General features: G+C 33.7%; 4 protein-coding genes across 5 annotated transcripts; 2 read left to right on the top strand and 2 right to left on the bottom strand.

The window, feature by feature from the left end:
* Positions 1–288: 288 nt before the first annotated feature.
* Positions 289–13,508, top strand: LOC147073734 (uncharacterized). Of its 2 annotated transcripts, none has more exons than XM_085944761.1 (7): positions 289–864; positions 3,026–3,406; positions 4,542–4,754; positions 7,997–8,350; positions 9,543–9,711; positions 10,601–10,711; positions 10,973–13,508. In XM_085944761.1, the coding sequence occupies exons 1-7, from the start codon at positions 301–303 to the stop codon at positions 11,134–11,136; spliced, it is 1,956 nt and encodes a 651-aa protein (XP_085800887.1). In that variant the 5' UTR covers positions 289–300; the 3' UTR covers positions 11,137–13,508. The 2 variants fall into 2 exon arrangements, with proteins under 2 accessions (XP_085800887.1, XP_085800886.1); XM_085944760.1 differs by having other exon boundaries at positions 3,026–3,478.
* Positions 13,415–14,015, bottom strand: LOC147073733 (transmembrane protein 203). Its single transcript, XM_085944764.1, has one exon. It carries the CDS (start codon positions 14,013–14,015, stop codon positions 13,608–13,610), a length of 408 nt encoding a protein of 135 aa, XP_085800890.1. The 3' UTR covers positions 13,415–13,607.
* Positions 13,415–14,633, bottom strand: Rpp20 (ribonuclease P protein subunit p20). Its single transcript, XM_085944763.1, has 3 exons — positions 14,469–14,633; positions 14,212–14,380; positions 13,415–14,135 (listed from the first exon to the last, which is right to left on the bottom strand). Exons 1-3 carry the CDS (start codon positions 14,625–14,627, stop codon positions 14,029–14,031), a joined length of 435 nt encoding a protein of 144 aa, XP_085800889.1. The 5' UTR covers positions 14,628–14,633; the 3' UTR covers positions 13,415–14,028.
* Positions 14,634–14,779: 146 nt separating this feature from the next.
* Positions 14,780–20,368, top strand: Ublcp1 (Ubiquitin-like domain-containing C-terminal domain phosphatase 1). The gene is made up of 5 exons (XM_085944762.1): positions 14,780–15,016; positions 15,138–15,319; positions 16,296–16,431; positions 17,351–17,562; positions 18,305–20,368. The coding sequence occupies exons 1-5, from the start codon at positions 14,854–14,856 to the stop codon at positions 18,632–18,634; spliced, it is 1,023 nt and encodes a 340-aa protein (XP_085800888.1). The 5' UTR covers positions 14,780–14,853; the 3' UTR covers positions 18,635–20,368.
* Positions 20,369–25,741: the final 5,373 nt, after the last annotated feature.

Here is a 25,741-nt window from a genome sequence, read left to right as displayed (position 1 = left end):
GAAATAGATAATGAATTTAGATAATATTTGAGATTAAAATGGAAATAATTGGAATTTCGAGTCTGCGTAAGTATATTACTGCCTACGCTTAGCTTGGGTATTTTGTTATTTAACACCCTGGAGTCACCCTGTGTGTCAGCTAAATAGCGGTTCTGTTAGATTTAAAAAAAGATGTTTCACCAAACAAAAGAGGTGGGAATCATTGGCCGCTTAAGCCCTATGTAGAGGGAAAGTTTTTATATTATTATTATGATTTGTGTTATTTATGAAAATGATATTTGCAGAATACAAGCTCTTAAGATGAGCCTAGATACCAATAAAGTACATCTGAAAAAAACGATGTTAGAGAAAAAACAACAGAATGAGGAATTGAAAAAATCCAGTGATACGACTGTAGAAATTTACCGGAATAAATGGGAAGAATTTCATATTATGTATGAAAACACACCGTTGGCAATTCAGCGGAGTAAATTGAAATCTAGGCTGTTGGTCAGCGAATTTAATCTGATGAAAAGTAAATCTGATGAAGAGTACTTGAATAATGCTTTTTATAGACTGAAGGAGATTCAAAATATGAAAATGCACCGTGTAATTGTAAGCTTTGCCCAACACATGGTAAATAACAGTTTGAGATCAAAAATGATATTCACACTCAAAAATAATATTAAAAGCTTAAAGAAAAAGAACCAGCAATTGGAAGCTGAGAAGATCAAAGTTCTCCACTATATTACCAGCCTTCATGCGACCAAATACTTGTATAAACATTCGCTCGATTCAGAAAATATTTCCTTGCATCTCCAACATCCAGGAGTATCAAATCTTCCAGTTTTGAGCTTAGGATCTTTAAGTATTCCGGTGCTTCAGGTAAACTATCAATACATATTTTTTCTTACGTTACGATTAAGGATTGCAATCCCGGATGGATTTTTCAAAATCCGCAGGTATTAAAAGAAATACAAGTGTTTTTTTTTGTGTCTGGTTCCTATATATTATTTATAGTACCTAACAAAAAAATATACAAAAACATCTATCTCCCTCTAGACCAGGGTTGGCAAACCTTTTTACGTACGCGTGCCAAACATTCCCAATTATTATTTTTCGACTGTCTGACGTGCCAAGCAGTTTTTCATGGGGAAAAATGAAAAAATATTTTTTTTAAAATCCTATTTAAAAAGTTTGAAAATTACAATTGAGTTCTTGAGATTATATCTTTCGCCGTGTTTCTAGCCTTTCTATATCTTTTATTCTTTGAATAATTTTTTTCCATGTTCAAAGAGATCATGGGAGCATTTTAACCATGCTTCTTTCATATATTCTTCTTTACTTCTTTTTAATTTACTATAATATAATATAATTACTCTTAATTTTATTCTATAGATTATGTTTGAGGCAAAATAACTCAGCTGATAAATAAATCAAATAATATTATATTATTATAATTATATTATTTAAATGATTGCCGATAAATTTCATCAGGTTTGTTGATTGAATATTTTTATTTGTAATTCCTGATTGGTCTCAAGCATTTGTAAATCGATCAAAATCAGAGGTTGATGACGTGACTTCTTCCGCCACCTGACGAAGTCAGAGCAATACTGTGATGCACAAAAACCTAAGGACCGACCTATAAAATTATATATTTACATTAGTTGTACAAATGTAATGCTTATTCTTGATTTTTTTTAATATTTGCTTGCTATTTTTTATACAATGCGATCTGTCATTTATGCATTTCGTCGTTTCCGTTTGTGCATCAATTGGTAAATATTATTCGTAAAAATAATATTAAAAACCGAAGAAAGTACGCATAGCTATGTCATCATTATTTTTTAATATTATGTACCTACCTATTATGTATGTTTATTTGTAAAACTCTTTTGTATTGTTTAATAGGTAATTTTTTTCTCTTCAAAATAAAACATTCGCGTGCTGTGCAAAATCATTTGATGTCTAGATATACATCGACATAGACTAGACATCGTGCCATAGGTTCGTCATTCCTGCTCTAGATTGATAAATTTAAACAAAATATTTTTATACGTAATCCCCAAAATATACAAAAGCAAAATATTGGGATCATTTGGGATTAAAATCGCTGATAGATACAATTATCGTTATGACTCTGAATATAATTAATACAGTTCAATTGGAATTATCATCCGGAGTTGGTACACTGGTGGTTTTAAAGACCCTTAGTACTACTTCTTTCTCTCCTACTATCTACTATTTGATGCCATTTATTTCCACCGATCTTCAACTCTTGTAATTGTTTGATCAAACTTGTGATAGTGACGCCACAGAAAATGTATGGTGCAAACAAATGTACTCAACCTACATTGCAAGGTCATTATTGAAAATCTGCGTTAATGTTATTACAGCATTGTGTATGTATGATTAAATATTGCCACGTCTACATAAGATGCATTTGAATGTGATTGAGAAATTAACTCTACCTATATTTTGATGAGAGTGATTATTGAAAATTTACATTCGTATCATTGGCTTATTCTGCTGTCGTATCTACTTTAATATTTAGGTTTTGGATGAAAGTGTGTATCCTAGGTGGGGTTAATTTGCATATTGTCTATGGTCACTATCACCTATGTCCTATAGTATTTACATAGGTACATTGCTCTGGTTTTTTTTTAATTTTTATATTAACATTATAGCAGGTTATCAGGCCCAATGACAAAAGTGTAGTAATAGCAGTGAAGCAATCATAAATGTAGATAGGCTTTGAGAAAATCACATAAATGTATTGTTACCTTACTGGGAATTAAACTCCATGTCCCAATACGGGAAGCCAGTGCTTTATGCATTGGACTAGAAAAAATATTGTGTCAGTTTATCTCGCTCGGTACATTTGAAAGCAATCGTCCACTCGTCAAATGATACGTTCATTCCATCAGTATCAATAATTTATTGTTTGTGCAACTGCTCTCACGTGATATGCTTTTGTGTGTTTCCTTACAAATCATTATTGCCATTATGAGTTATTTTTATTGAAATTTGTTGTTTTTTATAGTTGCCAGGCGAAAGTAGGCGAATGGCCGTAATTGAGTTTGAAAAATCAATGAAAAATATTGAAATGCCCATTTCTTATTTGAGCCATACAAAACAGGCAAAAACTATTGATGATAATAGTAAAATAAGCATGTTGCATAGGAAAAATAGTAATGCCAAACATCAAACAATTGTTCAAGAGGCAATTTGTGACAACGAAAAGAGATGTGAAAATACAGTATTGATTCACAAACAAAATGAAACGGCCCAAAAGGAGAACAATGAAGAGCCGCTGCCTAAACTGACTTCTGCCGAGGCCAACGATACTGATCAGACTACAACCAGATGCCGACAAAATGATGGTGAAGAAAAGTCAAAAACTAATGGGCAGACAGAAAAACAAGTTAAGATTCTTGAAGATATTATCCTTAAACCCGATGAAACGTCAAACCTCATTCATAAATTTTGTAAAAAGGTATATATTAATTAAAATAAAACACAATATGTAGTATTAATTCCACTCATTTTAATATTGATCAGAACCGTATTCGTCCGCTTCAAAGGATCTAAGGTAGGAAGATTGACCATGTCCCAGTTGAAACTAAGTGGATTACTAGTATTACATATTGTATTTATATCTTAATTAATACAATGTATTTCCACCAATAATTGACAGTTAACACCATAAAAAAAGATCAATATAGTAGAAGAGAGGAATTAAAAGCTTTCTTTTCCGTTTCTCCTCCTCACAATCTTCTACATTTAAAATAATGCTCTTCATCTGCTTCTGCGAAGATTTAGGCATTTTAATTTTAATAAAACTCCACACGATATTGAACATGCACTGAAATACGAGCGCGGGGAATGTAGTAACGGTAAAATTAATGCGCGGGAAGGGTTTTAGTTTCAGGAAGGACTGTGGTGACGTAGAAGACTCAATATGAAAGTCGCATTGTATCTATTTCTGGAAAATTTATATTGAGGTAGATTTGTTAGCGAGAGCAAAATTAATTGAAACATGGCAATGTCGAATACTATACACGTTTGACATATTTCTGATTGTTCATCTAAATAAGTTATCAATATGTGCACATGTTCTGCTGAATCTGAACATAATTATGTTTCGATTCCATATTGAGAAGCCATTTATTTTGATGATTCATATTTTACCCAATCATTTCAGGATAGCCTGTTTCTCATGTTCATTTATCATCACTCTGTTTTGTCATATTATGCCATTTAAAGTAAAAACCTCACGCATTCGACAACTTTATCAATTAGGTAGAAATGAATTGCAGCTAATTTAAACAGTAGACCGAGGGTCCTTCTTTTCAGTTTCACTTTCAAATATTCATGCTCCGTCTAGTAGAATATGTTGTCATCTTCAATACCTTTGAATTAATCATACATGTTTCTTGTGATAAAGTCAATAAATTGTTATACTATGTTGAAGTATGAAGACAAGTAGTGTTGCAATTATTGTGAGTTAGTTAGGCAGAGTGTTGATGTTTTTTGAAGAAGGAATCATTTTTTTTCAGGATATGGAAAATCTCCAACAAGAACAATTGTTTGCTTCACCCATGATAAGCATTTCAGACGCACAAAAAGCTCGAGATGATCATAATATACCGACTCAGGGTCACCGAGATGAAACTAAATCTAGGGATGAACTCCATGAACATTTTATGACAAGATATACAATGAATAAGTCTCCTGTTTTCGTGTATGCACAAAATAAAAACTTGCCACTGGTATGTGTACCTTAGTTTCAATAATTATGACAGCGCTGAATTGTAATTGGAATGGATTCACTCATTTAGTGCTAACACCGCTACTGGCGCATTTGGAGTTGTTGGCCATTAGATATAATTAACGTGTTATTTAAATGTGGTAATTAAAAAGTTAGATTGTGTTAATTAGTATATTGCATGGAGAGGATAAATCACTTGAAATTTGGTAATGGCCTGATCTTTGATGTAGGTACAGTAAAAACGAAACAATAATGCGGTCGGTCGATAGTGTGCGTGCGTATGGGGAGCCGTAATAAATGCCTAGCAGCCGATGACCGCGTATTCGTACGTATACGTACATATACAATCGACGAACCGCATCATTGTTTCGTTTTTACTGTACCTACAATTGTAAAATAGTGTAAGAGTGTGCAGGAATATGATGAAATAGTGTTAATCTCGACCCTGATTGGCTATAGAAAGTTTTAACATGTACTTAGTATACATTTGGATGCGATACATTTTGTCCGCCAAGTATGAAGATGCCTCATGTACCTAGATACGATAATGATTGTTTGTAGTGGCTACCATTTGATTATATGAATTCAAGGATCTCAGTACCTATATTAACTGCATTCATTAAAATGTCTTATATGCTGCTAATGTGGCAGGGGGTTTGCAGATTACTTTTATAGATGAGCTTAGTGAATATATTATATCATCATACTATCTATTTATTTTTTCGTAATTAATTTTTGTTCTTCAGTATTATTGTATATTCTTCGTATCAATAATCTTTCACCTCTCGAAGGCACATCCGCTGACCTCGTGTGCAGAGCAATAATTTTCTTTTGAATTTTGCTACTGCACATCCTGCTTAGCAAAGTGTGGGTGCACCTTTGTAAAGTAAAAGAATCATTTTTTTTAATCCATGTCCGATCCTAAGAAGATCATATGGATCTCCACAGGGTGAAGGTTGTGTTGTATTCACGGATTTTTTTTTTTTTACAAGAAATCGATGTTAGTCGCGTGCTCAATCTATTGAGTCCATACTCTGGGTCAAAACAGACATCGAAAAACAACATGTGAATTTGCCAGACCTAGGTTCAAGCCTGAAATTAAAGGCCTGACGCGTAACTGCTCGGCCATCATGGAATTGTTAAAAGAATCATACTATGATATATTAACATAGCACATTCTGCTAACCTGAAAATCAGATTCAGAAATAAATAATCTTGTTGGTTAATTCATACTGATACCAGATGGAAATCTCCCACAGGAGACTACCTCAAAGGGCGGACCGAACCATCATATTTCCCAAAACACCACAGCCTACGTCCACTCTTCGCGGTGATCGCAACCCTCGGCCGAGCGGAACCCGTCTCCTTGAAATTCAAATTCGTCAAAATCCCGCCAAAACAGACGCGGTCTATCAAAAACGGCTGCTCGCGCCGCCACTAGTCAATCCGTCGGTAAAACAGGGAGCTTCCCGACCGACGGATAAAACAGGACGCCGCGAATCTGGCAGTTGGATCTGGATGGGCGCGAAAGCTCTCTCTTGCCTGATACGTCGACCAGCCAGCATCTCTCTTACATCAACCGCCGAACCAACAGCATCAACCGCAAAATCTCTTCTCGCCTTCGCTCGCCTCGGACGCGAAGCCAAGCCAGCATTCCGGACAGCCCGCCGAAAAGACCACATCTGACATCGGCAGCACGCCAAGCCGCAAGCCCCGACCCTACCTCCCATCGGACAGCGAGCATCGCCTCGGATGCGAAGCCCCAGCAGCCAAGCCCGCGACACCACGTTGCAGCCCGCCAATTACCAACCGACCGCCAACGACGACAATAACCTGTATCTGTAACGACTACCCTGCAATACGATGAAATAAACCAGCCTTGACCGAATACCCCGTGCGTTTCTGTCCCCCACCCCCGCTTTGACCTTGACGTTATCACGGCCTGCCATCTCCGCTTCAGATACGCAGAAGGCCGGTGATAATACATACATACTGATAGCACCTGTACACGTGCATGGATTTTCCACCAGCAATATCGTATAAATTAAACTATCGCGACAATAACTGTTTACACGCAAAAGTGCTGACTGTCTTGCCTCATTCTCCAGTGGATAATGTCTTTTTTTATTTACTTATGGAAATTGCATTAGAAAGATTTTGCCTATCCGAAAAACAGCTAGAGTGTAATTATTATACTGTACAGTAATAGTTGGATTTAGTACATTATTTTGTTATATAGGAGAGTACGATTTGTTTGCATTTTGATTGACTTTTTTATGCTTTGATTGAACCTTTTTACACTGAAACTATGAAAAATATACATCTCTATAAGATTTTCAAATTAACAATGACAGCTCATCTGCTTCATGAAAAACAGTTATGCCGCATTTAGACACATCGAGTAAAATAAATGTTTGTTCTTCCCCCACTCCAACGAAATTCTTATGCCCGCTCAACAAAAAGCAAGAGAATTTCACTGGAGTGGGGGAAGAATAAACATTTGCTCGCCAGGTCTAAATGCAGCTTTACAACGTACACCCGATCCTCTTTTTGCACGGGGGATACGTTCCAAAGACTACCGTGTAAAAAAAGATAAGGAGCCCATACAAAAATAGTAGATAGGTTCCGTTACTTAAAATCAACTCAAAATACGATATTCTCGAAAATAAATCAAATTAATTTATTATTTATACATAAAAATGTGTATGTATACATAAAAATACATAGTTTTCGATTTAAATAAAATTTAGTATAGAGAAAAATATTCATTCAGTGTCGCTACTAGACAATAAACGTGCCCGTTTACTGCTGTTTTTCACCGGTGAAAAATCACTCTCATCGCTGGAAATATTTAATGACGCTGACGCCGAAGCATGCGGCGCGTCTCTCGTGTCGAAGCCGAAGTGACTGACTAGTGGCGCCATGTAAGCACGTATGTACCTACCTATATCTGGGCGGCATCCGGTGACAACATATGTATGCACTAGTGGCGTGCAGTCCATTGCAACGCATTTTTTTGATAAATATGTACATACATACATACTTTTTTTCTTTTTAGTTTTTTTAAACCGTGTTAAAGCAAAAAAATCAGTGTAAATAGAAAATAATCGCTACTTGTTTAAACCGTGTTATTTCGAAACCGTGCAAAAAGAGGATCCGGTGTATTGAAAAAACTAACTCGTTTGCATGTATAAAAGTGTGTAATATGTGTGTTACTGTAATCTCGACAACCCTTTCTTTCAGCGAAAACTTGATAACGTAAATGGACAATCCATATTTTTTGCAAAAGATGAGACAGTAAAGTGCTCTAGAAATGACACTGCTCAGAACATGACTGATAATTGTTACAAAATGACCGACAAATTGGCGGTACCTAAACACGTTTCCAAACAAAAAGATAATACACATGAAGTAGACCTAAATACTAGAGCAAAATATGTGTCTGCCAACGTGAACACGGCTGATAAGGCGCCTGAAGAAGAGATTTTGAAGAAACATACAGAGAGAGAAATCTCAGTGGTAAATGAAAAACCCCCAGCATCAGTACCGGATACAAGTATCAAATTATCACACACAAGCATAAATGAATCCGAAAAAGTAAGTATTCTGGATTTTTTTTTAAAAGCATCTCACAAAAGTTCTTTTTAAATAAATAAATTTTTCGAGTTTGTTTAGCCAAAAGAGTGTACAGACCTACAAACTTATCTAAAGAATGGCATTACCATAGGACGCCATTTTGAAAATATCATTCGAATGTCAGATTTTGTCCAGTTATGAGTCTTGATTGGGTAGTTTTTGACAGTGGCTCCTCCATCCCATATTTCAGATAAGTTTGTAGGTCTCTAAGTGATAATCTCCAAGTTTACAGGACATCAATTTAAATAAGATTTTTTTGATTTCATTATATTAAATTTGTCACTATTAGTGGAACAATAATTTAACCTTGAACTTGCACTGATTGTGATTTCTTCTAGTGCGCACGAATTACACAGAGCAAATTTAATTATTGCTACTGATACTATTTTTGACTGCGCTTACATAAAGTCTATTGCATCATCTTCCCTCGCTCCAACTTTGTTATATTTTCTGTCAAATCTATCAAAGGCGGCATATGTGGTAGGTATGTTTATAACTAAAAAGAGCTACGCAAGTGTCACGTAAAAAATCTATTGCCTTACCGCTCCTTGGGAAATTCTACTTTATCTGAGTAATAGCATTTTTTAATCTTTCTGTCCTCCGTCTGCGGAAGCCGACATCGTCATAGTTTCCTTTTTAGCGGGGGTTTCGAGTGAATGTTACGCATGTGTTTTATTTCAAAGTTACTCGTCAGAGGTTAATTTACTTTTACCCAGTGCTCCATCGCTTATTTAATCTACTGTGTGGTGACACAGATCAAAGGAAATTTCCATACAAATTGTGCGAACACGTGCATAGTATTTTATTTTCATGTTAACATTTTTAATAATCGTTACCTACATATTATAATTTCCCTTACAAGTTTCTTTCATTTTTTTAAAGGATGTCGGTTTTGGTTTCGTGAATTACTTACAGACTTTAGCAGTAGTACATGAGTTCATGACACTAGCTTACCAAAAATCAGTCACAGAATAATTCTTGCTGACACATTTTTAGGACGTTGAAGATGACCCCACCCCATAAATAACTCAAAATGACTGCTTTTCCCAGTTTACATTTATTTTATGAAAGTTCTGACAGATTCTTTTCTGAATTTTTGGAATACAGTGGATTTTCATTTTTTAATCATATACTTATTGTATTTTCATTTCAGAAGACTTTAAATGAAAGTATTCACTCAACACAAACTCCTTTGACTCCGAAGAGCAATTATTATTCAACAAATTACTACTCTAATGCTGAAATAATGTCAAGCCCCAATTATTGGAGTCCTTCTTCAGAATACGGGGAAGGCAGTCTACAAGATTATTCTGCTTTAATGAGTAAGATCGATAAAAATTATTATGTACATAAAATACTTTTTCATTTATTATTAATTGAGCATTAAATTTACTTGGTTGTTTGGAACTCTTCTAAACTAGGTACAGTAAAAGTATTGAATATTCACCTACATAAAGTAAATTCAAAAGACAATTTTATATAGGAAAATAATGATTTAAGACTTCACTTGTATGTAATGAATCTATGTATTTTTTTCAACACACTTCAATTTCACAAAAAATTGACCTTTAACCCTATGTATGTAGTAGTTTTGCAACTGATTGCTGAAAAACTAATTATCATTTTACTGTAAAAGCTATATGTGTGAAGAATTTTATGAATAGATTTCGTCAGATATATGTATTTTATTTTGTGTACTATGTCTACAATTTTGTATGTACTCCAAGACAATTTTGTTTTTCAGTCATATTAAATTGGCAGGCAATCGGGTGAAACTAATAAAATATTAAAAATAAAAACACCCACAAGGGTCGAGCGAATAACGCATCAGCTGATAATGTCGTGGGTCCCAGGTTCGAATCCTGGATCTTGCAAATACACATCTTATTTTTCAATTTGTGTATGAGTCAGAAGATGGATATGTGTGTTCAGAGTATGGAGCTAATAGGTTGAGCATGTGGCTACAATTCATTTCTTGTAAAAAACAAAAAAATATCCGTTAAAACAACCTCCACTCTGTGGAGGCGCATTTATGATCTTAGGATCGAACATGGTCAAATACCATGTATTTCCACCAAGAAATAATAGTGAAGAGAGATTAATGTCATAAAATCTTAATATTGTAGTTTTACTACTAGGTTTCAGTAAGTAAGTGTTATATATTACCAAAACATCGTTACTTTCTTTATATTTTTATTTTTCATTTTATAGATCCAGTTCATCAATACACGAGATCCATAGAAATTGATGCGTCTGCCATTACACAGAAGGATGACCAAGCAGACGAAAAAGCAAAAGAAAACAAATCTACATTGGGATTCGGTTCGTAGCTGTTTTTTATATGTACATATTTTATAATGTCCACTTTCAATGTATGACATAATATAAGAATGGAATTTTGTTATGTGAATTTGATGCCGGTGTGTCATCACAAACATCCATGTTCTTAATCTAACAATATATGTACACAATGTGTTAACCGAAAAAGAGTTGGATTGCTAATACGTAACACCGACAGAGGAAGGGGTGTTTTCATTATCAATTAAAACAACAGCGCATAATTACTTTTGCTTTTATTTTCAGGGATGGGTGCATTCAAGAGCAACCCGTTTAAGTTGTTCACTGATGATGGAGGGCGTGCGAAAAGTAACGACACACAAGCAAAGGAGTCTGACACACCGTTAAACTTTCTATTCAGCAGAGGCGAAAAAGCGAAGACTAGCAGCTTTTTCAATTTTCTGAAATAAGCTATTTTTTTTATTTCTTGACTATTTTCTTCAAATATTTTTTTTGTTCAGTAGATATGTAATATTTTAGAAATGCATACATAGACTGGGCTCGGAACTAATTTGTTATTTTATAAAAGTAATATTAGTATACATTTTTGGATGCGACCTGTGTCTCGGTCTTAAGATGGTATAAACTACAAGAATTGCCCGGCTACTTCTATGGTTAATAATAAATTGACCGGTTCTAGCGATGATGATGGAATGCAAGTTTAGTAACACCGAAAATAATTTGGGTTGACTTCATGAACATTTTGTTTGTTGCATTCTTTCTGGAAATAGGGAATAATTTCACACTCTCGTAATTCCTATCTGTAATATTATTATAAGTTTTATTTAGATCTAATTAGAAGTACTAATTATTCAGTTTACCCCTTTTTTTAATCTCAGAAAGTTAAAATATTTACAGACTCATGTAAAACGTTTTAATTATCATTTTATCATTAACTAATTGTTGTAATAAAATACTTCGTACAGATTTGGGCATTGTTAGAATTTAAATGTTATTTAATAAATAATCAATCCAATGAAACTCGTTGTATGAAGTACTTATGGGTTGTATATACGCATTACCAATGACCTAGACCTTATATATGTATATTTTTAATTTTGTGTGGAATCACTGTCATATCGAAAGAAAAACTATCGATACCTGGTATCATATCGATACTTTTTTGACAGCCCTAGGGATCACACTTACATTGTATTACAAATTGTTTATTTAAAATATGTAAATTGCATCACAATATTAAACATTATGTAATTAGTATGTAACACCAAATCATTTATTCCTTATCTTAGTTTATAATAAGTTCATTGGCTAATTACAATTAAGAAGCTGGATATAACAGACGCCTAAATAAAGTGAGGGCTTTCTGCCTATGGTGTTTTTAGTATTCTATATCTAAATCTGGCAATTGCAGGTGTTGCTAATGGTCATAATATAAACATACTGAAAAAAATTAAAATGCGTTTAACACACACCCATTCACTATGAAGCTCTTCAATTTGATAAATTAATTTGGTTTATTGAGTGTAAGTAGGCATTTATTTGTACTTATAGATAATTATGGTTTTAAGATTGTTTTGTTAATGCATAAATAGTAGAATGTTTTATTTGATCGACAGGTATGGAAGTCAAGACAATTTTGAATATGAAACCGCAAATATTAGAATCTATGTAACAGTAAAATTTACATTTTGTCAATAGCAGCGACTTAATAATTAATATGGAATAAGTACAGTTTTATTTCACAATGATTGTACTTTTATGAATCAATAATTTATGTAGTTGTGGGGTTTAGAAAGAAAATTACCATTTAGTGCCCAATGCATCATACTTATGCATATAAATGGGGTTAAGCTTACTTGAAATGGAAATACGTCTCACTGGCATTATACCCCGTTTACACGTGCATAGATTTACTGTGCACAGTAAGAAAATGTATGGGGAAACATGTATTATCCTGCAGTTGGCAAGATTGCGTGCATGTATCAAACAAGTTTGGAAGCTTCTGAATTGTTCTGATTTTTTATGCCCAAGTAAGATCTGCACCTGCGCTGTAGAATGATAATGGCGAACCTGCCGGTAAAAAAACCAACGATTCATTTTGAGGTTAACCGATTTTCAATACGTCCTGTCAAAATAGTACTATAAAATGACAACATCGCATCTCGCTTACTCTTGAAGAATGAGATTGGAGAGACAGTCAGCACTTTTACGTGTAAACAGTTATTGCCATGATAGTTTAAAATAAGCACTACAGTGGAACCCAACCTACCGTTCTCGCATAAATCATTCCCGCCAAACACCCACAAGAACAATGTTAAATAATCCCGCATTAACCGTTCCCCGATTTTTCGTTTATTTAGGGTCCCTTGAAAATCGTAGGTTCGGGGTTTCACTGTATTGCCTACAGTAAATCCATGCACGTGTACAGGCGCTATTACACAATAATTCTCATTCCATGCAATGCATAATCCCATGTATTTATACGACTATGCATAAGAAGTAAACTGATATTAAGTTGCAATAAAGTAAGAATATAATAATTATTATCCTGTCTATTCTTCCTATATCTTGAAATTATCAACAAAGTGTAGGCGAGTGTTGTATTTCCATATTGACAAAGATACTGTTAGAAAAACTTCTTTATGCCCAAACTCTTTGGATGTCGAGGTATTTGAAAACTTTATATAAAGCAGACAAATAGAAGCAAGAAATAAAAACAATACAACATCAGTTTACACATTTTATTGATATTAAACTAATTATAAAAAAATACCTAAGTTAAACATGTAATGCTTATAACAATAAATATTCACAAAATGTCCAATGAAGTTTTTTTGAAGGCTTCGGAGATAATTAATTAATGAATATATTTTTCATATACGACAACAAATATCATTCGGTTAATTCCCTACTTGCCGAGTTATTGGTGGAGTTGACACGCTCTCACGGCAATTAGCTGTAGTAAAATAAACAGCGGAGCAAATACTTCACTGTATTCAATTGCCGATTGGCCGGTCAATTTTTTACAGAGTAAAAATTTAAATACAAATGTCAATCCTAGAAATATTGTACTCCAAGATGCGCGAAACAGGGAGACTTTCAGAGATGTATCCATATTCATGCGAATGAAAATTATAACACAGAGATAAGCATTCATTCCATCACTAATGAAAAGAGGTGAAAAGATTATCCACCATGAGTCCGTAAGCGCGCCTTCTATTTTCAGGGCGAGTAGCATAGAAAAAATTGTTACCGACACGAGATTTATCCATATTTCAAAAACTGTTAAACCAATCCACGACACAATTTCATTCAAAGTAAAGAACATTTTCGCACGTGGTTCACTGGGCACCTAAAGCTGCGATACGATAGACTCTTATGTGGACAGAGGAATTTTGTCTCACTTGTGTGCCAAATTCTCCCTCATCAGTATTTGGTTCCAGGTCATCTAAAAAACAATATTATGGTTTATTTCACTGTATTAATTAATGGAATGGTCTTCAAAGAAAATTAGATATCCTTACCGATAAGATCGACTGTAGAAGTATTGACTTCAATTTTACAAGTCCCATGGAAGGTGGTCTCAAGCTGCAATGCCAAATTGATACAACGGCAAATGGCAGCGCCTAGAGCATGTAAGATGATTTCTTTCTCGCCATTTAACAGAAGTTTCGAACATTTCTCCAACTGTGCCTAAAAGATGGAATCCGTATATTTGATAAATTATTCATAAGCTTTCATCGATGTCAACAATGAATGTGCTGAATAAAAACGTACCTACCTTAAAGTTAGTTTTCTTAGTGACGTATATATCATTTTCTCTAGTTAGAGTTCGAGGTGGGACTCTTTTTTTTAAATTGAATTGTTGGGATCCTGGCTTTTGATTCTTTTTAGTTGGAAAATCTCGCTTTTCACTGACAGGCCTGTCACTGTCTGCCATAATGTGGAAGATAATAATATATTATGGTTTGTCTATGCTTCATAGGCAGAAATCAGAAACAACCAAAGGAAACAACACACGAAAGTGTGCCAGAGTTGCCAGTAATTAATTCCAACAATCGAATATTTATTATTCTTTTGTTGGTATTATTTGCACAACAAAACATACCGTCACCCAGATTGACAGCCGGTGAAAACTATTATATTTTCTCAAAAAAGCCTTTGAAATGAGCGAAAATGAAGTTAATATAGTAGTTAAGTGGAGTGGAAAAGAGTATGCAATCAAAGGATTATCGGATGATGATACAGTCACCAAACTAAAACAATGTATCGAAAAAGAGACAGCTGTGAGGCCAGAACGACAAAAATTACTAAACTTAAAATTCAAAGGTATTCGAATGGTTTTTATTCGATTTCGTTATCATAAAAAAAATGTATTATCCTTTGCTAATGAGAATTGATTTGTTTCCTAATTTAAAACTAGCTAACACACAATTTTGCATCCTTCCAGGAAAGTCGGCTGAAGATGGGTGTAGACTGGGAGATTTGAATTTTAAGCCAAACTTTAAGATTATGATGATGGGGTCTTTAGAGGAAGCCATTCAGGAAGCGTGCAGCAAACCGACTGGATCTGAAGATGTCATTAACGATTTGGATATTGAAGATGAAGAAGTTGCCATTGAAAACGCTGATGTAATAGTTCAAACAATACAATATTTTAGTAGTTTGTCTATTTAGAATATGAGTGACCCCAAACTGAAGCTATCAGCGTCATAATAACGAAGAATTCCTTGTTTTTTTTTTGTATAGATGAAATTTTGCTGTAATATGTCGACGCTCTACCAAGTAAATTTAATTTAAGTGATTCATTCTTAATAAAATCATAGAGAATGATGAAAGATTTGAGTGGGAGTGTGGCGTCATTATAATGTAATGAAATGAAGCCGAATTTTGAAAATAAATGCAGATTGCTTATAATAAAGACCAATGGTTACAAGTTCACTGTAAAGCCAAGGAAAAATTATCAGTTAGTAGTTTTAGACTAGTGATGCCCAAACCTGGACAGTGGAGCGCATGCGGCCCACAATAACAAGTACTTCATCATCGATAATGTAACTATTAAATTAAAAAGAATAAAATGTGTCAAAAATTAGAAATTGCATAAATTGGCCCTTTCAAATATTTTGTGCACCACTGTTTTAGATCAATCCAAATCAAATATATATTGTAGTAAAGACGTATTTACGCATTCAAATTCAAAAATACCCTGTTTACCATACATATAAGTAGCGCCCACCTTAGGTAGGAGCATAAATCATGAGTTATTATTTTAAACCTGACTGGCTACAATTCATACTGATGTTCCGTCTACATGATATGAAATTGCTACTAATGTATGATGCAATATATAAATATAGTAATTGATTCGTTGAGTTGCAAAACCTGCCCTGGAAATTTAAAAGACTCATTATTATAAATTACACGTCATTACATTTCAATTGGGGTATTTGTCATCACCGTTTTGTCGGTAAATGCCATGAGAAAATAAAATTATATATATTTACATAGTAGGTGTGAAGTGAAAACCGTTTTTTGAGAGTTAGTTAAGTCGGAAAAGTCGTCTGAGCAGTTTTTGTGACTTATGGCTCAATTATATTTTTGCTTTCAGGTTTACTTACAGAAAATCGAAAAAAGAATTAAGGAATATAAAATTACTATGCTGAATGAACCGAGAGCAAATAAAAAACTGCTTGTATTAGATATTGACTACACACTATTTGATCATAGATCAGCTGCGGAATCAGGTAAGTTTTGTTTATGGATATTGTTATTAATATTCTGCCATTATTCAAAGATAGGTCTCGTAGTCCAATGCGTAAGACACTGTCTTCTCATCCGGGAGCTCCTGGTTCGATTACATTTATATGATTTTATTAAAATCTGGATATGGCAATGGCCGCATGGCTTAAGCGTCGGCCTATAGCGTCGTGGGTCCCAGGTTCGAATCCTGGGTCTGGCAAGTACACGTATTGTTTTTAAATTTGTGTACGAGTCAGAGTATGGAATTAGTAGGTTGAGCAAGTTGCTGATATCCATTTCTTGTAAAAACAAAATCTGTCAATACAAACCTCCACTCAGTGGAGGCCCATATGATCTATGATTAGGATTGGACATGGTCGAAAAAAAAATAAAAAAATTATTATGATTGCTATTACACTATCGTTATTGGGGCTCTTGACCTGTAGTGTAGTGTTCAAAAAATGTTCTCTGTAAGTTTATCAAAAAAAAATTTAATGTATGAACATAGTTTTTTGTATGCCCCCACGGATGGAAAACATATAAATGTTCAATAAATATTTACATTTCAGGAAGTAGTACCAAAATAGAAATATTAAATAAAATCCACTTTTTGACAAAGTGAGAAAATGTGATATTTCCATTAGTCCATCTTTGAAGGTTTGTGTTTATCAGCAACAAAACAGGCACGTAGTATCTTTCATCATCTCGATGACGTGATTGGTTGAAATGAATTTGACACTGTCTGAAATTTATTAGTTTTAGAGAGTGATCTAGCATTGCCAGTAATATTTTTTTTTGGAGTTGACTTTATTACATTAAATTTCCTTCATTGAGGAATGAAGTGTGTTTGATATCTGAAAGAAATAGATTAAAAACACATCTACTACAATATAATAATGTTTTTTTTTTTTTTTTGTTTTTTAGGCTATGAATTGATGAGACCTTTCTTACACGAATTTCTAACATCGGCATATCACCATTACGATATTGTCATTTGGTCCGCTACCGGAATGAAGTGGATAGAGGAGAAAATGAAGCTATTGGGAATATCCACTCATCAAGACTACAAGATCATGTTTTACTTGGATTACTTAGCGATGATAACTGTTCACACTCCTAAATATGGCATAATAGATGTGAGTAGTGGTAGCTAATTTAGTTTCATTATCTTGGATTCCTTATATCAATTAATAGAGAATTTGTAGAGACAGAACAAGTATTGCTTCCATCACACATAAATACCTTTTAATCATTAGCCGGGGTCAATCCACCTCTGGATGAAGGCCTCCCATAACTTCTTCTGTCTTCTATTAACCAATATTAAAAAATCACTAAAGAATATACTTATGTTGTGGGTAGCTGTAGATAGTATTTGCTGAGAATAAAACTCGTTCATAAAACAGTAGGAATACGAAAAATTAATGACACCAAAAAATGGTTTGTTGAATTTTTGAAACAAAAGAATGTCTGATGAAATAAAAGAGTACTGAAAGAGATATTTAAAAAAATCGATATTTTAATATAATGAAAAATTGACTAACATTAAAAATGATTTACATTTCATGCAACTTTTTGAAGAAAAAATTTAGGGTGACCAATATTTTGAAGTTAAAATTTTTTTTGGGGTATATACCTCTATGGGTACCTCCCAGATTGGTTCCATTTAATAAAAAATTAATTTATGTATTTTAGCTCGATTAAATAAGGGAACATGGTGCCCCCAGCTCCATAAATATTAACCTAATCATTTACATGCACCAAAATTAATTTTATTTGATTATCTTCTAAAATCCCGATTTCATCAAGTCGCATGTCAAACTAGTATACAGTTTCAATGTTCTACGAATAATTAATTATTTGTATTTATATGTTTTCCAGGTAAAACCGCTCGGAGTGATATGGGGCAAATTCGATCAGTATAGTTCAAAAAATACTATTATGTTTGACGATATCAGAAGAAATTTCATTATGAATCCGAAGACAGGCCTAAAAATAAGGCCATTTCGTCAGGCGCACGTGAACAGGGAGAAAGATCGCGAACTCTTATATCTTGCTTCATATTTAAAAGACATCGCCTTGTACTGCGACGATTTTGATGATTTGAATCACAAGTCTTGGGAGAAGTATCAGCCGCCCATGTCCACCAGAGAAAGAAAATCGGGCGCCAGCAAGAGAAAGGCCGACGACGACGATAGCAAGAATCAATAATCAGAATATATAAAATGTATCGTGCGTAATATATATTTATGGAGGGTTTTGTCGTCACTGTCAATATTTTATTGTGAAATGCTTAATCATTTTGTGAGTTTGGTGAAAACTTAAATCAAGACTGGAATATTAACCTGTATTTGTGTAACATAGAATTGCTGTTTTTGCTAATTTTAATTTATGAACAAAATCATATTACATACATTATAAAAATATATAGATGCCGTATTCATCTGACGGATGAGGTGATGTTTGAAAATATCATATTAGCCTGAATGTAATGTGGCTTCGAATATAACACGACTGTATATTTTGAACTGCGGTTGAAAGGAAAAATAAAATACAAATTAATAGGGAAATAAAATTTTATTTACAAAAATTCAGAAATTTCTATGTAAAAGATAAATATTAACATTTTTCATGTTTGCAAATTGTTCCTTTATTGAGATTCTAGAGCAACCATTATTTTGGAGCTTATATCATAACTTTTTTATATGCCTTTATACATGTGAATTTTCGTTGATTTCATTTCTATATGATCAATATATTTTATCACCAATTTCGTTATAGCCGCAAACGGTACAGTAAAACAATAAACTCCAATGTTAACAAAAATGCAACTGTAAGTAGTTACACCACCCAAGCGCATAAAACCCTCAGCCGCATTTCTATAAATAGAATACAGACAAGACGGGTATAAAACATATACCTACCTACCTAATATTTTTCACTAACGCTTGAATATAATGCGTAAACTTTTTACAAATAAAATATTTTAGATTAAAACTATTGCATTGTATTCCGGCTAATATGGCATATCAATGCTCAATAGGTTGACACCTAGTATCCGACATTCAACTTTCAAACATTAAAATTATTGAAAGGGGGAGTTAAAATGGTTTAGAAAAACTATTAAATGAGTTTTTTTAAGGTATCTAACCGTATTTTTGTTTAATGATTACCTGATTTTTTATAACATTTTAATCCTCCCTATCGAAGATATTGAATGTCAGATACGAGGTATCAACTTATGAGCATCGATATTATAAGTTGTGATTGCCTGCTGGAAAGGCTAGAAAGATTGAACTTTTTATAGATTTCTCATAGAAAAGTATGAACCACTTATCAATGATCTTGTATATTGTTTAATTAACATTAGAAGCTTTATGAAAACTTGCCGTGAGCGTTCCAAGAAATGATATCTTTATTCCATCCATGTTCGAATTGCCGTGAATGATTCTGCGAGAAACATGTTTGTCGTAAGTATTTTCCGTGGCCTCTGTACGGTGCTAAATCATTAATTTTGTAGATGTCATACTGTCGAATAATATATAGAAATCGTATTAATTACATTATGAATATGTCTAAAACATTCTTACGATTCTATAAAATTCGTTTCACGAAGACTTTGCTTCGTCCAGAATTGCGTAGTTTAGGTTATTTTTCGTTCATTTTAAAATGGACAATGATTTTGTAATGTCAAATTTCAAAAGGTTCAAGCGAGTTCTTTGATTTTCATACAATAACAGTAAGTATCATTTTGATTATACAAATATCTCTTCCGACTGACATCCCATGGTGGGAAATATGTGGAGATAATATTATTACCGTATTAAATCATCTATCATCTGCAAATCCACTGTCATTTTACAATTTGAAATAAATAGGTTATACATATTCGTAATACTGAAATTACACAATGACATCTCGTATTCTCTAGTGCGCATGCATCCCAAAAAAACCTAAATAATTTGTTATAATTTGCAAGCATGAGAGAAATTGCGCAACTAATTTATCCTGGTGCACAATCTGGGATCTTCTGGCATGGATTAGATTTACGTTGAATATCTAAAGTGATAACCACTCGCGATGCGTTCAACTCACGGTGAGTATGTGGAGTAAAGTTGCAGGTATCTATTGATGAAGGATGTCAAACTTATACTGATTACATACATAAGTCCATTAAAGTTGGTTGCAGAGTGTAACAATTAATTATTTATTTAATAATATGGTATTATTTTATATACTTAATCATATTTCAATGTACTTAGTTATGAACGCATCAAGCTTTTAGCCAAATAAAAGGATGACAATAAAGTGTGTGGTTATTTCAGATGTCTCCATTTTTGTTTTTGGCAAAATAAGTAGTCACCCTTTTTACTTTTTTTTTTTAACACTACAACAGGCAACCCAAATCGAAACACATCACAGAACCCCCAAGGCATGAGAAAATTACATTGATGTATTGTGACCTCATTGAACCCAGAACCCCAGGTATTAGAAGTCATATTGAGAGCCGCCACTTAAAGAGATTGTAAAAGTTAAAATAAATGATAATGTATAGCACTTCATCCATATAATTACATGTATTTGAGATGCTGAGAATTGAACTAATACAATTGCATTGGTGCCCGAGTTGAGTAAATCTATATCACATTTAAATATGAGATTGCAAATTCTACATAATTGTTTTCACAATAATTCTGAAATGACACCATGTTCCCGAATGATTCTTTATTACTCTCACAATGTCACGTGTCTGAAGGAGGTCGAGTCAAGCCAAAATATTCAAATAAAATAATAATGACATTTTACACACCATGCCCATTGTATATAATCCAATGTTGGAAATAAAATGGTTATATCGTTTCATTCAAGCGGTTACAATTTTAAATCCTGTTAGTGCAGGCCTCGGCAATCTACGGCCCGCCTAATCTAATCCCACCAAGTATTTCTGTGGGGCCCGCAAGCTTATCTTATTTTTGAAGAAAGTATCCTTTTTTCTATATTTTAACGTTTTTTTTTAAATGAAATTTGAATATAAGTACATGAAATTGCACTGTCAAGAAGAAATCTGCAAATTTTACAACACCGTTAATTCAGACAAATTCAAACGACTTGAAGATTCTGCTCGAAAAGTGTTGGTTATTATTGGATCAACCTACATATTATATGAACAAACAATTTCAATTATGAATGTCAATAAAAACTCTACGATCAAACATCACCGATGAAGATTTACAAGCAGTTTTAAGAATCTCAACTACGAAATTAACACTTGAAATTAAAAAAATTGTATAACAGTTTCACCTTTTTCATTAAATTGTTGGCTATTAGAGAATCATTTATTTTTTTTCTGTTGAAATTCGTTTTTCATGATAATATATGTCTAAAAATATTATTTTACTCGCGGCCCGCCATTAATTTTATATTCCTAATGTGGCCCTTCATCCAAAAAGTTTGCCCAGGCTGTTAGGGTATAGGTATAAATATGTATGTGGTGATGTGAAAACTGCTCTTAATTATTTTTTAAATTATATATGTCACTTGCATTTGTTTAATCCACAACACATTAATTGTTTGTCTATGTACATAGCTGTAGGTATGTATTATTGAATCAGTTGACAATATCCCTCTAAGTGGACGTAAGCCGTCTCGATCCGTGTGGATTAAATACTAAGATATTGTGTTTATTTTAATTACTATTCAGTCACCTTATATTTAGGTCTACATTGTAATTTAGATTCATTTTCATTTAAGATAACTACATATTATTTTCATTTAATATTTTTTTAAAACATCTATCTTTATAGCTGAAACCATTTGCGTTAGAGAAGGGTTGTTTTTCATTTTTAGATCTCACTCCCATCAGAATTTAAGATATGACAGTCTGCACTCGAGTATTATTTATTTTGTATTCACATTGCTAGAGCCTGCCTCCAAGCCCATATTATTTTAGTCATAGTCACAGTAGCGTAAATGGAAGAATCTGTATTAGAAAGTATTACATTACATAATAGTACATTGTCAGCTTGAATTGGATTATCGCCTATTTTGAACGGTGTGATGTTTTTTTACATGCTTAGTAAAAGAATGTGTCGAAACTGGGGCCAAAGTGCGAAAAAAATATATTAAAGGAAGTGAAAGTGTTTAGCTGACACCTTAGAATAAGAACATTTTATTTGTAGCATTTTCAAGAGCGTAAAATGACAATGTGATAATATTGAATATTAATGTCTTATGCTATTTTTTGAGTATTTTTCATTGAGAATGTAAAATGGACTGTTACATAATGAGATTGCAATAAATTTTTCTTGAGGCAATTTACTTATATTGTTTTTTATTTATTTTTATTATGTAAAGTTTGCAAAATATAAAATAAAAATATTTGGATAAAGGCGGTCTTTCCTAAAGTATCAGTGGCATGGAAGAAATATTATTGGAATATTCTGATCAGGCCTGGTATTAGAGTAATTCGACCGATTTGGCCCAATCCAAGCCATGTACCTACTAGGACAGTGGTTGGCAAACCGCGGCTCGCGAGCCACATGCGGCTCTTTGGCCCCTTGAGTGCGACTCTGTCACAAATGCCCTTTGCCCTATTTGACATGGCTACAAAGAAGAAGGAAAGAAAAACGGAAGACGAAAACCAATTTAAAGTTGAATGCACCGAGACTTTCGCATTTTCTACCGACCTGTATTATTTGACGGGAAGAAGTGGCGCATAGCAAGAAGTCAAATTTGGAGACACAACAACTAAACACGTCCTGTCACATCATTTAGCACTAAATATCCTGTTGGTGATGCAAGAAGAAAGCAGTTTAGGATCTTTAGAAGAGTCAAGTAAAATCAAGTTCTATATTTAATTACTGAATACAATCTTCCAACAATGTTAATATTGCAAGTTTTGTAGTTAGTAAAGAGATTTCTAAGAGATGATATCAAGAGTAAATTGAGAAGTCGTCTTATTGATGAGAACCTGGAATCGTGCTAAAAATTAAAAACAACAACATACAAACCTGACTTAACCAAACTTTCCACGGAGATGCAACGTCATTATTCACATTGCGTTTGTCAGTCATTGTCATGATTTAATTTTATGGATACCATACTTACAATTTAATTTTTAACAATAAATTATATCATTATTACGTATGATATCAGTGTACCTATAGTTTAATTAAGACTTAAAACTTTCATTAAAGTTTATTTAGTTGATAAACAGTGTACCTACCAATGTAGTTTAAGTTTAAGAAATTTGGCTCTCAAAAGAAATCTCAATCGATGTACTGTTGATATTTGGCTCTATTGACTAATGAGTTTGCCGACCACTGTACTAGGGGTTTCGCGGCCTGGATAAATCTAGCAGTCGAATAAATCGAATATTTGATTGAAAAATATTTCAATCGTGTGGCTAGTACATTATAATTATAGAATTATAGGGGAAAAATTGGAACTCATTTTTCAAAAATATCTTGACATGAAAACATGTTTCTTATAAAGATGTTCAGTATCATTATCTAGGGTATCAATGGGAAAAATTAGTTTAAAATGATTTTGGTAGGTATATAAAAGTGACCAAGAAGTTTGTTGTTATTCTTGATGGTATAACTTTGGGCTTGTGATTTCTCGAGATTTTTCGTTTCTCGAGAAAATAAATGAGTAATCTCGAGTATTAGAGTTTGGTTTATTGATTTCTAGGATTCTAGGCCTGGCATCCCCCAAACATGAAAATTATCAGAATGATTTTAAACATTGAAATTTATTGAAAGCCAATATACTATACCTTCGGGCTTAGACAAATAAAAACACGGCAAAAATATGATTTGTAATAATTCTCCAGCACCCTTTTTAGAAAAATTTCTTAGATTTTAATTTCTAACACAAAAATTTCGAAACACTAATGTCAGGTTTTTTTAGAAACCCAATCCCTAATGGAACTTTCAAAAAATTCTCGGTGTCCACCCGAATTCCGGAGAGGTGTAGGTCATGGCTGGGGAGGGCTGACAGGGCTCTAGCCTGGGGGCCCGGGCTGTGGGGGTCCCGGCGTGTCGGGTTGACCAGATAAGTGAGATAAACACACATCACAAATTAGCTTTAATAGTAAAATAGTCGCCTGCGGCGCTATTTTACTTCATGGCCATGAACATTTTCAATTACTTATATAATTGTGCAATATATTTTTTGATTATAATGTGTCGATACTCAACAGCTCCATTATTAAAGTAGATGTATTAAAAATCGCCAATAATTCACTGTATAAGTACCCTTAATTTGAACTAAAACACAATTTGAAAAACGTTCATGAAGTGTTTCACATTGCCTTTAATCTTAGCGGTAGGTAGGGGGCCTGCCAAATATCCTAGCCGAGAGCCCCGGTTTCAGGATGTAGGGACCATGGTATAGGTACACCAAGTGCAATAGATAAAAGACCGATAAACGAGAAATTAGGCTGTGAAGAAGAAAAAGAGCCTATGGGACTAATTTACATGCTCCTCCTTGGGTTCCCCCCAATATTAAATCCTGGGTGCGCCACTGGTCTCAGGCATAAAAACTCCACGACTTCCCAACATTCTGCCAGCCTGAATGAAGTTTTTTTGATAATACTCAGTCAGGTTCATTGAACTATTATTTATTAATAATTAAGTATGTTAAAAAAAACTATTCTTTGTGAGAAACGGCAAAGATGCCATTTACAAGGAATTGAAGAAGATGCCGAAAGGCGAATCCCGGGTCGCAAAAAATGATTCAAATGAAATAGTATAATACTCAAATCATTTAGAATTTTAACTCAAATTCCACCAAGTACCCTCGGTAGATAGTATTAATTTTCTAAATTCAGTAAAATGTCATAATGATATAATATGAACCGCTTTAGGTGGATACGCTATATTCTATATTATATACAGGATGGAAGAGTCATGCGTGACAAAGAAACTCAAATACGAAGATGGAGGGATAGTGTCGAGTTGGATGATTTAAAGACATTGGGCGTCCAGGGCGTCCTAAACTGGAGGGAAGTCTTTCGACAGAGGCAGATGATGGATGAAGCCGATACTCATATAGGACTATAGTGCCAGGAAGAAGAAGAGTTATTTTTTTATATTCCAATTTACTGAAAAAACGTTGGTAGACTGAAATATATTATGTGCATTAATCAGATCACGTGACATATTATGATAATGCAGAGATTGCACTGTTGGCCACGTGCATAGAATTCCGGAGGATATACCAGCAAGGCGGGCTATGTAGACAGTCACGTCCCTAGATAAAATGCCGCCCCTAGGCAGCCCAAAATGCCGCTCCATGTTTTTATACAGTATTTTT

Source organism: Rhyacophila brunnea, unplaced genomic scaffold (genome assembly GCF_057557595.1).
Source record: "Rhyacophila brunnea isolate RB1 unplaced genomic scaffold, BYU_Rbru_1.0 scaffold_17, whole genome shotgun sequence".
NCBI classification, from domain to species: Eukaryota; Metazoa; Arthropoda; class Insecta; order Trichoptera; family Rhyacophilidae; genus Rhyacophila; species Rhyacophila brunnea.
Note: the sequence above shows the minus strand (reverse complement) of the source record. Positions and strands in the feature narration are given on the sequence as shown.